The sequence below is a fragment of the Canis aureus genome, chromosome 26 (genome assembly GCF_053574225.1).
Source record: "Canis aureus isolate CA01 chromosome 26, VMU_Caureus_v.1.0, whole genome shotgun sequence".
In the NCBI taxonomy this organism is placed as follows: Eukaryota; Metazoa; Chordata; class Mammalia; order Carnivora; family Canidae; genus Canis; species Canis aureus.
The window spans coordinates 14,898,522-14,914,557 of NC_135636.1; the positions used below are offsets into that span (position 1 = coordinate 14,898,522).

At 42.4% G+C, this 16,036-nt stretch overlaps 1 protein-coding gene and 1 long non-coding RNA gene across 3 annotated transcripts in view; one reads left to right on the forward strand and one right to left on the reverse strand.

The window, feature by feature from the left end:
• LOC144297925 (uncharacterized) overlaps positions 1-15,722 on the forward strand; it is a 42,884-nt gene extending 27,162 nt beyond the window's left edge. The window contains exons 3-5 of the long non-coding RNA XR_013364865.1: positions 1,709-1,784; positions 3,348-3,518; positions 15,546-15,722. This is a non-coding gene — a long non-coding RNA (uncharacterized LOC144297925). The remainder of the gene's footprint in view (positions 1-1,708; positions 1,785-3,347; positions 3,519-15,545) is intronic.
• Positions 1-16,036, reverse strand: part of SPTLC3 (serine palmitoyltransferase long chain base subunit 3) — a 149,335-nt gene that overhangs the window by 10,225 nt on the left and 123,074 nt on the right. For both annotated transcript variants that reach the window (XM_077872196.1, XM_077872195.1), the window contains one exon: positions 1,593-1,728. In XM_077872196.1, coding sequence (XP_077728322.1) covers positions 1,593-1,728 — 136 coding nt within the window. The remainder of the gene's footprint in view (positions 1-1,592; positions 1,729-16,036) is intronic.

Here is a 16,036-nt window from a genome sequence, read left to right on the forward strand (position 1 = left end):
TGAATTCTTAAACTTAAATGCATTTGTTTTTACTCTTCATGGACTCTTCTCATGGCATGGATTCCTGGTAAGATTCTATTTCCAGCCCCCACCATCAAAGTCAGAACTATCTGGCATGCTCCCTACTGCCACCCTCCAGCATTGAGAACCTTAGGCTCTCAAAAATAAAGTAAATTTATTTTTGGTGTCTTCATTTGAGCTAATGGTAAAATACTAGATAGAAATGGGCTAAGTGTGAAATCTTTCTTTCAGAACATACCATTTTGCCAGCCATTCTGAATAAATGTAGGTTTTCTTCTGTACTTTCCAAAATCAGATGGTAAAGGGTTTGGGATTGTATGATACTTTGAATCACTGTTGCCATTGCTCCCTGCCTTAAGTACCAAGCAGTATCCCATGTGACATTTCTGTAGCACACTCTCCTCTTGATCACTCACTCCATGCATTGTTAGCCTGATCCAGATCTATGAGCAAAGGGCCCATTGGTGGTAACGGTGTACATGCTAAAGAACTCATGTGTGTGTTTTAACTGCTTGCTATATTGCTATGGTGAAATGATACAAGAATGTACACTGAAGAATTAATCTTTTGGGAACTAATAACTCAGTCCTATCCACCACGAGTTCTCAAATGATAGCCCCCGAACCTCTTTATACTTAAAATGCTCTACCAATCTATTCAGACTGTTAGAGAGTCAAGCAGAAATTTCCAACAATGGGGTTATGTTGCAGAAGAGTCAGGACCTTCAGAATCTCATAAATATATGTTGACTATTACTTTCCACCATGCACATGGTCAGACACCCAAATAAACATTTTATATTTAGAAAGGACTTTAATTAACTTCCTTTTAATAATAGAGGTAGTCTGTGGCAGTGTGGAGAATGGCTCATGGATAAAATTGTCTATGCCATATTGAGAAAAAGTCATTTTTTCTCCTTATGCAGTTGTTCTCATGCTCAATTTCAGAATTACAGTCAGTGGGAAACAACTCCACATGGGTTAACAGGCAAGGCATTAAAATTTGGTGTTAAGGGCATGAGCCTAAGTTTGGATTTGCCTCTTGATGTTCTCTTGATTTTATTACTGCTCAACTTGTATGACTTTGGCCAAACTATTTAACTGTCCTCAGCCTCAGTTTCCCCCACATGTGAAATAAGGCTGCCTCCTTCTGAGGATGGCCATGAAAGGTCAGTTGAGAGAGCATGGAGCCTGGTAATATTGTTTTCAAATGTTGGGAGAGATGGTCTCCAGAAGTTGCCCCTGAAAAAGACTGTGGGGCAGAAGGAGGGCACAGGATTATCCTTAATTTACAGTTGAGGCCTAGAAATATCTGAGACAAAACAAGGCCAGGCAGATTCACAGATTCACAGAGCTTGAAAGTAGAGTACACTTGATTCCCTTCTTAGGAGACCTGTGGAAAGGCCTTGCTGATGGGCTGACAGGTGGCTTCCAGGAAGCTGTACAAGTGAATTCTGAACTTGGCACCCCATTCCAAGCAATGCCTATGCTGAGCCTCTTAGAGACAGGAGCACTGTCTTGGTCAGATCACCTTGGGGCTTCAGTGTTATTCTGAAGTCGTTGAATACTTACGCTACTTTAGCAGGCATGTAAAGAAGCAGGGGAATAACGGGAGATTCCTCATTGCCATAGATAATGAATCCCATTTCATTCAGTCTCTGTCTGAAGTATCTCGTGTTTTTTGCCAGCTGCCGTACTCTCTGCAACCCTGAAAGGAGACAGGCATGAAATCCATCAATTCTCACAAGGAAGAGAGAAGCAAAGGTCAGATGGACTTGGCAAGCATTCCTAAGTTTTTCGTAGGCCTGCATCATTAGCTGGGAGGGGGTCAAAATAGGGTGGGTAGATGTCTCTTGGTGAGGAGGTGTGGGCACTGATGCCGAAGAACTGTCCTGAGTCTGGAAGACAGGATTGGTGGGTGGTGGGTGCTGGTAGGTACTGCTAGCAAGCAACTAAATGCAGGCTAGCCTGGGTAGGGAGCTAGAGGGTCAGAGGGTGTGTCTAGCAAGAAGGAAGATGAGCTATCATTTACTAGGTAGCTACTGTGTATGGATTCTGTGCTAAGTGCTTTGAAGACATTAACTCAGGGGAAGGGAATGTGACAAGAAGTCACACACACACACACACACACACGACCCTGTTGTTGGTAGAGGCTTTTTAGCCCAGCTAAGCTGGCCCATTAAGTTGCTTCTCACCCAAATCTCTAATCAAAGGGTACTTCACCTAACCGGAACGTGAATGGGGTAGCACATCCCTCAAAAAAGATAAGTCAGGGATGCCTGAGTGGCTCAGTGGTTGAACGTCTGCCTGCAGCTTAGGGCATGATCCTGGGGTTCTGGAATCGAAACCCACATTGGGCTCCCCACAGGGAGCCTGCTTCTTCCTCTGCCTATGTCTCTGCCTCTCTCTGTGTGTCTCTTGTGAATAAATAAATAAAATCTTTAAAACCAAACCTAAACAAAAAGGTCCAGCTGAAACCAGAACTCTTTCATGAGGCATTTGGTAGTGATAGAGAAATAGATGTAAAGGAGTAGAGGGAAGGGAAGAAGGAGGCCTGTTTTCCCCAAAGATAAAAAATGACAGTGTGGGCTCCAAACAGGGGGTCAAGGAAGGTATGTGTGTCCATTTCTAGGTCACTGGTACTTCAGCTCAAAAGCTTAGCCTCTGTCTTTATGTGTGTCCTGGGGGTGGGAGGGGGGAGGGGTCACACATATGAGATGACAAAGGGAATTAAAGAGTGGAAAAGTTCTGAAGACATCTGTCTATGCTAATGCTATCTCCAATGAGGCGAGAGAGCAAACAGCCCAAACCAGAGTGTATTGCTTGATACATTGATCTGCTTGATACAGAAAATTGAACAGAATTGGACATTTGAGTCCTCTGGAAATCAGTCCAACATTTGCATCTGATACAAAGTACCTGTTGAGCAGGAACAGCTGTTGCAGCTGACCTCCATTATGATTGGCCAGGGGTCCCTTCAAACTGATCAGAGCTCTTGCTTGACAAGTTTTTCAATATTCTGAACATCCCTCCTGGATGTCTGCAACTCTACAGATGGAAAATGGGCTAAAATGTCAGTAAATATGTCAATCATAGTCTCCAGTTCCTTCCAGGAGAAAATGGCCTCAGACTGTGTCCTGACCGAGAGTTGAGCAGTGGGCATTTTGTGCTCAACATCCTTCCTTCAGGGGGGCCATCATGTTCAGGTAGAATTGGCCTTCACTTTCCTCTTTGCTCTAAGGGTATTGTGAACCAAAGCCTGGCCAATTGAGATACTCCATCCTCCTGATTATTGGTTCATGACAAAATACAACCTGGGCCTATCAGAATCTTTCAGATCTGCTGAAGAAGAAGTGCACGAATGAAGTCATCCTTAAGCTACATGTTTGTCATCATATGGAAGAACCATGCTTGAGAATGATATTGACTCAAAGCCAAGGTACAAGACAATAAGAATCCTGATGGCATCACTGGAACCTTAGGCCTAGCCATGCCTAAGTGAGTCTATCCTTTGGACTGTCTGTTGTATGAACCAATACATTTCTTTTTCTTTTCTTTTCTTTTTTTTTTTTATGATGAAGTCCCAAGTGTTTGTTTGTTTGTTTGTTTGTTTGTTTTGTATATATTTTTTATTGGAGTTCGATTTGCCATACATTTCTTTTTCTTAAGCTGTTTTGAGTTGAATTAATACAACCTATAACCAAATATGTTTGAGTAATTCAAGTGGCCACCTATTGGATGAGGTTACCTCTAAAGGACAATAATATCAACAACAATAATACTTGTAGCCCACAAATACATAATGTCACTACTGTTATAAGCACTTGACATTTAATAATTTATTTAGTCCTCACAACAATTGTATTTAACTAAATGCTATAATCTCGTGTTACACATGAAGAGAAGCCAAGTAACTCACCCAAGTTCACATAGTTGGTAGGTAGCAGAGCCAGAATTTGAACTCGGGTAATCAGGTTCTAGAATCTGTGCTGTTATCTCTACATTATGCCCAAGATTAGCAATGGATGATGTCCGTCCAGATAATGGATGATAGCCAACACTTCACTACAAGCTCAAAAAAAAAATGTATCTCTTCCAGTTGTTAGGATCATTGTTTTACCAAGTTTTTCTAGTAGAGGCAGTTCAGAAGTTGAGCACTGAGCAAGCTTTCAACAGCCTCATGTTGTGAGAAAAGGGGTAGGACATCAAGAACTAGTCTGAAGCCTACCACAGGGGAGGACTGATGAACTCTCTTCATTTGGAGTGGGGAGCCAGAAGGGCTACTCCCGAGAAGAGTGAACCAGAAGCAGACAGCTCCTCAAGGGCATATTCTTTATCTAATCACCTGACATTTTTCACTAAGCTCTACTGCTTCCAAAACACTTCAGATCTTCCTTTGAGGGTTTTCTTTGCTTACCAGGCCCAAATCTACTTGATTTCTATGACCTCTTAAATGTGCTAACAATATATGCAAAGGAATGGAAATTTAGCTGAGTGGAACACCAACCAACAAGGAGGGTGTTGAATGATCCAATTGTCCCTGTTTTCTGTTCCTACCCTTCACACAACTTCAGTTCTCTAGGAAGACTCCTTTTTGGCTCTGCCAGCAGGCTGTGATGGAGAAAGCATCTGGGTTATTGTACTTTTTCAGGAAAGCTGACCTCTCAATTCCACCATGCTGGCACCAGCTAAGAGATGCATGACAGCCTTGATTGAAGGCCAGTCCATTTGGGTGTTGGCCAGAGAACCATGAGATAGTCTATCACCGAAGAGATAATAAATATGAATTAAACCAATATGATTCTTTTGCTGGTAGAGTGTGAATGGGAAATATTTAGAGGGAGTCGACAATTGGTATGAAGATTAGAAATTGAGGGACATAGAAAAGTTTATTCTCAGAATCTGAGACAGAGGAAGACACTGGTCAGTGGCAGTGATGATAAACCACAAAGAAGAGAAGCAGACAGTACAAGGGTAGTTAATAGCAATTGGAAGAGAATAAATGGAAACAGGGAAGAGCTTATAGTCTAGTGGGAAGACATATTACATATAAAAATGGATGTAAAATTGCAACTCTAATGAGTGCTATAAAGAATGTTATGTAGTGTTCTGAGAACTGATATTAGATAGATTGGAGCAAATCTGAGGAAGTCAACACATGATGAGTGCACTGAGATTGAAGGGTAGATAGATGTTAACAGGTAAAAAATTAGAGGGGTGCATTTCAGGTACAGGAAACAGGTGCAATGATCCAATGGTCTGTAGAAGAAAAGAGTGATTAAGAACCAGGTAAGATGTGGTTAAGTGTAGAGCAAGATGAAGACTGGACCGATGGGTAAATTATTAAAAAAAAAAAAAAAGGAGGATAGGGATTGAAGAATCCAAAATTTGGTAGTTGGGAAGAAAATGAACTTAAAAGGGAGACAGAGAAATCAGGGAGGGAGAAGACAAGTCAGGCAATGAAATAGTGGTTTACTGAATTTATCAATATGGCAGGAAGTCATTGATAACCTTTACTTTGGGGTCCCTGGTTGGGACTTTGGTTTTACAGAAACATAGCTGGAAGTATGGTTTACTTTAATTCATATATGCTTTTATTTTCCCATCCACCTCCTTCAAAAAAGAAAAGATAAGCCCTCAACCCTAAAATTCGAGATCTGCAACAAGAATACAAGTAAGAGAGAAGGAAAGGCAGAGAACTATTTGTATAAATTTTGCTGCATAGACAAATCCTCCTTGGTGCTTAAAAATGAATTGTTTTGTAACATGCTGAAGTGTTGGAAACTTGTATGTGTACAGAAAGCAACCTAATTGTGGGACAGAACTAGAAATGAGGAGGAGAATATTTGTCTTCACTTTATTTTTTTCCTTTTTAAAATTTAATTTAATTTATATATATATATATATTTTATTGGAGTTCTATTTGCCAACATATAGTATAACAAACACCCAGTGCTCATCCTGTCAAGTGCCCCCCTCAGTGCCCGTCACCCAGTCACCCCATACCCCCGCCCACCATCCCTTCCACTACCCCTTGTTCATTTCCCAGAGTTAGGTGTCTCTCATGTTTTGTCACCCTCTCTGATTTTTCCCACTCATTTTCTCTCCTTTCCCCTATAATCCCTTTCACTATTTTTTATATTCCCCGTATGAGTGAAGCCTATAATGTTTGTCCTTCTCCGATTGACTTACTTCACTCAGCATAATACCCTCCAGTTCCATCCATGTCAAAGCAAATGGTGGGTATCTGTCGTTTCTAATGGCTGAGGAATATTCCATTGTATACATAGACCACAGCTTCTTTATCCATTCATCTTTCGTTGGACACCGAGGCTCCTTCCACAGTGTGGCTATTGTGGACATTGCTGCTATAAACATCGGGGTGCAGGTGTCCCGGCGTTTCATTGCATCTGAATCTTTGGGGTAAATCCCCAGCAGTGCAATTGCTGGGTCGTAGGGCAGGTCTATTTTTATCTCTTTGAGGAACCTCCACAGTTTTCCTGAGTGGCTGTACCAGTTCACAATCCCACCAACAGTGCGAGAGGGTTCCCCTTTTGCCACATCCTCTCCAACATCTTGTTGTTTCCTGTCTTGTTAATTTTCGCCATTCTCACTGGTGTGAGGTGGTATCTCATTGTGGTTTTGATTTATATTTCTCTGATGTCCAGTGATGTGGAGCATTTCCTCATGTGCTTGTTGGCCATGTCGATGTCTTCCTCTGTGAAATTTCTGTTCATGTCTTTTGCCCGTTTCATGATTGGATGGTTTGTTTCTTTGCTGTTGAGTTTAATAAGTTCTTTATAGATCTTGGATACTAGCCCTTTATCTGATACGTCATTTGCAAATATCTTCTCCCATTCTGTAGGTTGTCTTTTAGTTTTGTGGACTGTTTCTTTTGCTGTGCAGAAGCTTTGTATCTTGATGAAGTCCCAATAATTCATTTTTGCTTTTGTTTCCCTTGCCTTCGTGGATGTATCTTGCAAGAAGTTGCTGTGGCCAAGTTCAAAAAGGGTGTTGCCTGTGTTCCCCTCTAGGATTTTGATGGATTCTTGTCTTGCATTTAGATCTTTCATCCACTTTGAGTTTATCTTTGTGTCTGGTGTAAGAGAGTGGTCTAGTTTCATTCTTCTGCACGTGGCTGTCCAATGTTCCCAGCACCATTTGCTGAAGAGACTGTCCTTTTTCCAGGGAATATGCTTTCCTGCTTTGTCGAATATTAGCTGACCATAGAGTTGAGGGCCCATTTCTGGATTCTCTATTCTGTTCCATTGATCTATGTGTCTGTTTTTGTGCCAGTACCACACTGTCTTGATGATCACAGCTTTGTAGTACAACCTGAAATCCAGCATTGTGATGCCCCCAGCTATGGTTTTCTTTTTCTATATTCCCCTGTTTATTCGGGGTCTTTTCTGATTCCACACAAATCTTAAGATGATTTGTTCCAACTTTCTGAAGAGAGTCCATGGTATTTTTATAGGGATTGCATTGACCGTGTAAATTTCCCTGGGTAGACATTTTCACAATGTTAATTCTTTCAATCCATGAGCATGGAATATTTTTCCATCTCTTTGTGTCTTCCTCAATTTCTTTCAGAAGTATTCTGTAGTTTTTAGGGTATAGATCCTTTACCTCTTCACTTTAAAAAATTCATCTATACATCAAAACTGCACGTTTAAGAAGGTGAGAACATAAGGAGTCGGGGGAGATGGTGGAAGAAGAAGGAAAAGAAAAAGAGGGCCTGAAGTAAGACTTGTTTTAAGAAGGTGATTCAAATGAAGGCACAGATATATATCCCAGCCACCAAAATGTATTCCATATGGCCTGTCGCCTTGTATGTTTAGCTCTTTTGTTGATCGTTAACTACACAATGAATAGATGACTTCATCAGGCTGGGTCTGATGATTCCTAAATGATCCCCCTCAAAGACTAGAAGGATTTCCTGGCCTGGAAGTGCATGAGTGACTTAAATTGCTTTTCCCAATGGCATTATCTTTGGGCTTGCTCATAATGACTCATCTATCACTGGGTTGCCCAGCTACTTAATTGGCCCCGTCTGTCCCCTTTGCCTTGATTAACCCAAGTAACTGGATCATCAGCTAATGTCATCACTTTATTACTTCTAGATCCTTTGGAGAGTGGACCAAATAGATCAAAATATTGATCCCAGGGGTAGCTGACTCTTAAGAATTGCCTTGGCTTTTCTATCTTTGAATCATTTAGCACAGCATGGCTGACAAGCCATTATGATACACTTCACGGTCACCATGTTTCCTCATATAGATCACCGTTAATGCCTTTGAGGTCCTTTGCATCGGCCAAAATACAGCTCCTTTCAATTATTCTATTGCTCACTCTTTAAAATTGGAAACATTCTACTCTTGTAGGGCCTGAAGGCAAAGAGGAATTTATACATATAAAATGCTACTCATCTAGACAGGATGTGGGTGATTTTATTAATTATGGTGGGCTTTGAGATCCTCATTTGAAGAGTAGAAGAAGAGCCTTGTAAGAGTAGGAGGAATTTTTAGCACTTGTCTTTTTGTACAGAGATGGCCATGCCAGGGTGGCATGGAGAATGGACATTGTGGCCACATTCCCTTCCTAACACTCAAAGCCTCTAATTCAACAATTTCTGGTTCTTGTTTCACATATTACATAGAAGACAGAGAAGGTCTCTGCTCAGATAATTAAGAAAATGAGCTGATCTCTTATGTAGGGTTCTGGAGAGTTTATACAGACTGTTTATTTTACTAGATTCTGGGTTCTCTGATAAAGGAAGAGGCTTTGGAGTTAAATGGACTAAAAAAACTGAACTCCATCTGGAGTAAGGCTTTAAAACCTCAGTTTTACCTGTAAAATTTAGATAAGTAAGCTCATCATCCAGAAAGATTGGTGGAAATAAAGGGGTTAATATAGAAACATGCTTCATATTGTGCCTGGCACGCAGAAGGTGTTTGGAAGTTTAATTACTTTTTTCCATGGGGTAGTAGGTCACAGCACCTCAATGGCACCTCAGAATCACCTAGAGAGCTTGGCAAAATCCCATGCCCAGAATGTATCCCAGACCAGTTAAATCAATATAAATCAGGATAGGATCAGGCATGAATTTTGGTTTCTACAAGGTATAGCCATGGAGACCTGGATGTCTCAGAAACAGTCATCATTGCTAGTCCAAGACCAAAGTCATGCATGTCTGTGTTAAGTGCATGATTGTGTCCTGGCTATGTCTTATTTCTCAGTTGGACGTGGAAAATAAAAGATGGGCGCATGTTATACCTTTTGTTTGGCACGATTACCTCCCAGCAGTGCTTGGGTGCTTAGAAAGTACGTTTTGTGTGTGTGGGGGGGGGGGGGGACCTGCTCCTTAGACAGTTATCTGCTCCAAAGCGCTCATTTGACTTGAGATCAACCCAACTGTCAACCTCACTCCTCTTATGAGGCTGTATAAAAATCCTACTGACCTGTACATTCCTATTCTGCTCATTCATATTTCTAGCTCTGCCAACTTGAGAGATGGGCTAGGTTAACAGAGGCCACAAACACTTTAACCTTCTCTCCAATGCTGTTAAAACAAAAACAGCTGGGGCAGGGGAAGGAAAACAAATAAAACACAAAGCATCCCACTACAAAGCTTTGCAGTCCCCTAATAAAAACAATCGTCTGTGGCGTTTCCAAAAATATGTTTGGGGCAACTCAATCTCCAGAGGGCCAGAAGGCATTGCAGACAGTGGAGACTCCCAGAATGACCCATCAGAAGCCAAAGAAGGAAAATTTGTTGTCTACTAAACCATTGGCGTGCAAAAAAAAAAAAAAAAAAGAGAGACCTTTCCCTCTGAGACTAAGTGGAAGAGGCGGATTTCGTGAGCTTGTGAGCCAGCACGGGGTGCCACTCTCTATTTTCTGCAGATTTTGTAAGCTCATTTGCTAACAGAGGAAACATGAATATGTGCAGATGCCAGAGAGTGACTTATTTTATTATTCCCCAGGCATACAGATGCACATAAAGAAGTACTTGCCGCTGTCCCTCCTAAAATTATTTAGCACACCACCACGATGTTTGGGATACAAATTGAACAAACTCAAACATGCTTTTAGGTAGCATTGCTTGAAAAATGTTGCCTTTTTTTTTTTTTTAAGAGATGGGAAGAGTCTTTCTGCAAAACATTTCTCACAATTTAAGAAGTCGGTCTTTCTAGCAAATCACATTGATATTAAAGAATGTCTGAATGGCCTGAGAATGCCTAATTTCCTTGCCTCTTGCCCTTTCTTTGTCCATTCACTCACAGCTTCTCCCCCTTGCTCTGTGGGGCAGGGGCGGGTGGTGGTGGTGGTAATGGGGAGGGACCATGGATCATGACAGCAGGAACCCAGCGGTCTGTTATTTTAAGCTCTGGACACCAGATAGGACATTTTGTTTCCAACACACTTAGGGGTAGAGCGATCTCAGTAAAGATCAAGAGGCTACAGAGCAGCAAGACCATAAGAATCACATTAGCAGTGACAAACTTCCCAGTGGGATGGAGAAAACGGTTTGGAGTGGTTTGCTGAGAGGAACACACATTTTTATCAGGCACTGAAGCTCTCCCTTTTGATGTCCGGATTCCAAGGTTACAGCATGTTTTATAGTCAGATACACATGTTCCAATGACTCTTCAGGCCACTTAGTTGTACCCCCGGGGAATGCACGCAGGAGCAAGGAGGCTGGCCATCGAGGGTGGACAGCTGTCTGTCCAGCCTGATTTCAAGAACCCCCAGAGGATGCCACTGTGTCCACCTCCCTACCCACTGCTCATATATACCCTCAGGAGTTTAAGCCACAAGGAGAGGTGGGAATGGACATGTCTTTCGTACCTATTATGAGCTAGAAACTGTGTTTTGAGGACCTCTTTACAGATACAGAAACTGAGTCTGGAAGATCATTGATGTCTTACCCAGCTGACCCGGAAACTGACCGCACCCCCGGTCTAATCAAAGTCTGTTCTTTGGAGAGAAGCTGGTAAACTCATTTCTGATGAGGTGTGAATTCCATGATTCACGGATTCACACATTTCACAAATGAAAAGCACTCACTATGTACAGGAGCCGGGCCAGCTGCTAAGGTAAAGCAGAAGATGAGAACATTTTGAGGCTGTTTGGAAAGAAATGATCTAATGGGAGACAGGGCAGATATCAAATAATACACAATTGAGCAGAAGAGTCTTAAGAAAGATCTAGACAGAGTTGGCAGGCTTTTCATATAGCAGCGCTTCATGAATACTTATAGAATGAATGATAAGATTTAATTTTAATCTGCATTTAAATAGAAAGCAGTTATTTTAGCAAGTTCCAACTTAACGGATTTTCTACATTAAATGGGGTAGTTTGGGAGGCAAGGGGCCTTCTGGGAACTTTGTAAATCAGTGATTCCTAGGTAGAGGAACACACTGGAGTATTCTGAGAATATTTCTTTTTCTAGAATACATAAAATAAAGCCTCCCCCCGGCCCGTAGAGATTCTGCTCCAGAAAGGCTCCTGTAACTGTGTTGTGCACCAGTTAAGAATCATTGCTTGAAGCCATAACTTTTATTGTGGGTGTTGATTCTACAAAGAAACTAAGGCTGATCCTCTGGTCTGAAGACACCAGAAAGCAATTTTGTTTCAGAGTATTTTGTACTGTCAACATATTTGTACCTAAGATGTTCCACCTGCCCTTTCCTTTCCTTTTTTTTTTTTTTAAATGAAGATGAGCAAGTAACTCATCATCTCTGAGCCTTCACTTACTGATCTGTTAAATAGAGGTGATAGCAACAACTGCCCCATCTATTTCCTAGGACTTTGGGGGAGGATGATATTTAGTGGCTGTTGGGTTCAGTGTTCAGTGGAGGATTAAACGGTGAGTGTATCTACTATTTTCAAGGAACTCACAGACTCAAAAAATTCATGTGACTGTAATGGAAGGTAGAAAATGGAATGCTCCATGAAGAAATGCTCTGAGATTTTGGAGCAAAGAGCTAGAGGTGATAAGTTAATATATGCATCTAAGTTTGGAGGTGAGGGGGCACCTGGGAAATGGCTAACTCACTTGCCACAACGTTTGCATCACAGTCATGAGAAAGATCCGTGGAGTCAGACCATTGACAGCTGTGAATAGCACCCTAGGATTTGGAAGCTTTTGGTGGTTAATAGGGAGCCATGGCAGCAACATGAGTCGGACATACCATGTTCTGAGGGGATTTAGGAAGAGAAAGCTCACGGCATATAGAATGTAGATTAGGATGAAGGAAAAACTGGAGGTGGTAAGACAAGTAGGAAGCCAGACTGGCAGCAAATGTTTGAAGTGGGTGAGGATGTGCGTGTCAGCAACTGTTCTGACCTATGGCAGGAAGACAAAGGAGGTGGCAAAGGACAGGTCCTGGGCTGAGCAAACTGGGTTAATGGGGTTCCCGAAAAGTCTCTGAGAAACGATGTAATTAGTGAAAGTGGCCATCTGGAAGTCCTACTGAGGCAGCTATCTACATGATTCCAACCTCTGGCTTTCAAAGTGTCTGCTGGGGATGCGCTGGAGAAGCCTTATATAGGGGGTGTGGGGAGACAGTGAGGGAAGGCTTAGCAGGTCAGCTGCCCCTCAACCTGGACCCACTACAACAATAGCATCAAGGCCAAATATTCAAGGACTGTGAGCTCAATTTCCTGGGTCTAAAATCAGCTCTACCTTCTTGAGCAAGGCATTTAATCTTTCTGTAACTCAGGCTCTTCATCTATAAAATGGGAATAATGACAATGTAATAATATTAATATGCATTACACTCCACTATGCAGATTAAATATTAAGCACTTAGAATAGTCTGGCACACAATAGGCTCTATATGATGAGTATTATAAAGTTGCAAAACTATATAAATCTTATTAAATGGACTTCCATATACATTTCATTTGAAAAAAATTCTACAGTTCAAAATGTTGAAATCTATTAATTTGAACCAAAGCCCAAACTGTCCGAGATTTGCCCTATAGCACTGCACCCTTGAGCTCAGCAGAAGTAACCTGTGGCACTTGCACCCAATCTGTCTGGTCCTGTGCCCTCCTCAGTTTCTTGTTTGTTGTTTGGATTTTTTTGGTGCCTGGGACATGTCCTCCAATGGCTTCTTTTCCACCAGAATTAATGTTCACAGGAATAATTTTCATTTCTAGTTTTCAAGTTGAAGCATATGATCACTGGAAATCTAACTAGATAAAGACCTCCTATTATAAAAGAGAAAAATACATTTTAGGGACATTAACCAGTCCTTAAGACCTGATCGGGTGAGCCCTTAGAAGGGACTGGACTCTCCTTGAAGAGAGATTCAAGAAGAGAGAGGGGGATTTGATGTGAAGGAGATTCTCCTTTGCTGGCTTTCAGGTGGAGGGGCTGTGTGGTAAGGAGTTCAAGCAGCTTCTAGGAGCAGGGAGGGACCAGCTGACAGCTGGCAAGGAAATGGGGGCCTCATTCTTGAAACCCCCAAGCTGGATTGTGCCACAAACACATGAGCTTAGGAGAGGAGCCTGAGCTTCAGAAAAGAGGCCAGCCACGGACACCTTGAGTCGTTCTTGTGAGAGCCTGGAGCAGAGAACCAGACTCCTGACCCAAGGAGACCGTGAGATAATAAATGATGTTGTTTTAAGCTGCTAAATTTGTGGTAATTTGTTATGCAGAAATAGAAAACTAATACATTCATTCTCTCTAGCCCAGAGCACACGCTGGGCTTCTCCAGGCACAAATCCACCTGCTTAATCCTCCCCAGCTGTGGCTGGTAGGGTAGCTGGTTTTCTCCACAACTTGTCCAGACAAGAGTGGGGCTGGGGCATGGCACCCACTGCCTTTGGGGGTTTTGCTGCTTTGCTGCAAATGAACCACTTATGGGAAAAACAAAGATCAGCATGTAACAGCAGCTCCCCTTCCCCCTCTGAGATGCTACAGCTGGAATCATGTTCTTCCCTTTCTCCTGTTCTACTGAGCCAATATGGAATTCCACATGTGCTCCATCACAGACTCCCCCATCTCAGAGTCTGTCCACATAGAAGAGACAAAAGCGAAGAGGAAGCTTCCGTAGGACTCATGGTGTAAAAGGATATGTTGTTTGTAGGGCGGGTGGAAGGAAGTGACCACACTAACCTTTTGCCCCAATGCCATCTAAAAGACAAACAGATCCTCTTTACACTCTTGCTAGGGAAATTTTGTAAGGCCTCAAAGCAGTGCAGAATTTACAGAGCTGCCCTAAACTTCTACCCTTGCCTAACTCTCAAGGTGAAGTCAATGAAGGGATGGAAGATGTGGCAAGCCAGTTCTGTACAACCAGACAAGCTTCCCCTGCTCGTTGGAGTTCAGTTTGCCGGCTGATTCTGTGTTTATGGGATACACCCAAGCTGTCCTCTGTGCACAGAAGCAGCAACAAGGCAGAGAGGCAATGCCTGTCACTTGGCTTGCTCACCCCCACCTGAGGTCCACACATATAAAAAAGGCCAGGTAGGACTGTCCAACCCCCAGCACAGGTGATTAATCATGACGGAGGCAGCCCCTCGGTTGAAAGCCAGCGGAGCGTAGCACCCGGCCATCTGTTTTGTATTAGCTGTTGCTGAAATGCCAGTGGCCTGAAACCTTTAGAAAACACAGAAAGCCCTGAGCTTCTTTCTCTGCCTCTGTCTGGTCCCCTGCGGGTAATGAAGCACATATCTTCAGGAAATAGCCACTAACTCCTCCCTCAACACTGCCTGGGTCCTCGGAGGGCCCGTCCAGGTAGGGTTGGTTCTCTGTGGCCTCTGCTCCCATTCACTGAGGGATTTCCAAGGGACTGTGTCTGAGGGAGGACAAGAAACTGTAGGAAGCCAGCCTGGTATCCACTCTCGGCCCAGGTAGGTGCTAAGAAACATGAAACGTTTTAAAATCGCAGGTCTAGTTATTGGAGTTTCTTGGCCCCAGCCAGAGTTCTTTTGGTTTTCTCTGCCCCTTCCTCCCTTGGAGGAGGAAACAGAATTCCTGGCGAAGAGTAAATTAGCCAGGGCAGCCCCAGATAAACCTGGCGATGTGGATGGATTAGGGTAGTTTGCAGCTCCCACACAGCACGGAAGAAAAGCAACAGCTTATGAGGGAAGTTTGCAAATGTATCTCATGTCAAATATAAACAGTAAGAAAGTGAGAGAATTCGACTGGAGAGCAAATTGCTGTCACCCAGTGGACTCCTCCCGCCCAAGTGCTAAATCTTCCCAGTTAGTCACTCCCATTTTTAAACCTATCAAACTCAAGTGTAAAAATATGTGTGCCCTGTTCCAGGACCCAGAGCAAAGGTCCAAGGTCACAGCTGGAAGGTGCTGGTGCCACTTTCTCTAAGTCCACATCGGGTTAGAAGCAGGGTCAACACCTCACCTGCCAATCTCATGATAAAAGTTCACAAATGACCAGGATGAATGAAATAATCCATACAAAATGATTTAAAGATAAGGCATGCTTGTCTTTTCCAGTTCAAATGCATTATATTTTAAGCCTCATTGTTTTTTTTCTTTTATCCTTAGGTTTGCTTTCCAGAGGGTGAAAAACAAAACAAAACAAAACAAAACAAAACAAAACAAAAGGAAAATGATCGAGGTTCATAAGTTAATGAAGTTCCTTGAAAGATCTTGCCATTTCAACCCACTCTTCCTCTCAATAACTGAATAAAAAAAACCTTTGAAAAATCTCTTTTGCAAATCTCACATATGGGATAGCATGAATAATCTGGAGTGAACTTGCCCATGTAGACATAACAGAAACAAATATTAATTCTCAACGTAGATGAAATGTTTCAAGTGGTATTGGGCAGGATTGTATCTTCATACGAAGTAATCTTGACATGAACTCTCTAGTTTTATTTCTTGGTCTGGTACAGAGTGATGAGTCACCTTGACTAGCCAACTCCTGGGTGGTGGTGTGATGAGCAGCAGAGGTTCAATTCTTGTTCAAGTCTCTTAACCCCCTTTAAGTCCATGGTCCTCAAAGAACCCAAGGGTGGCTGAGTAAGAGGATT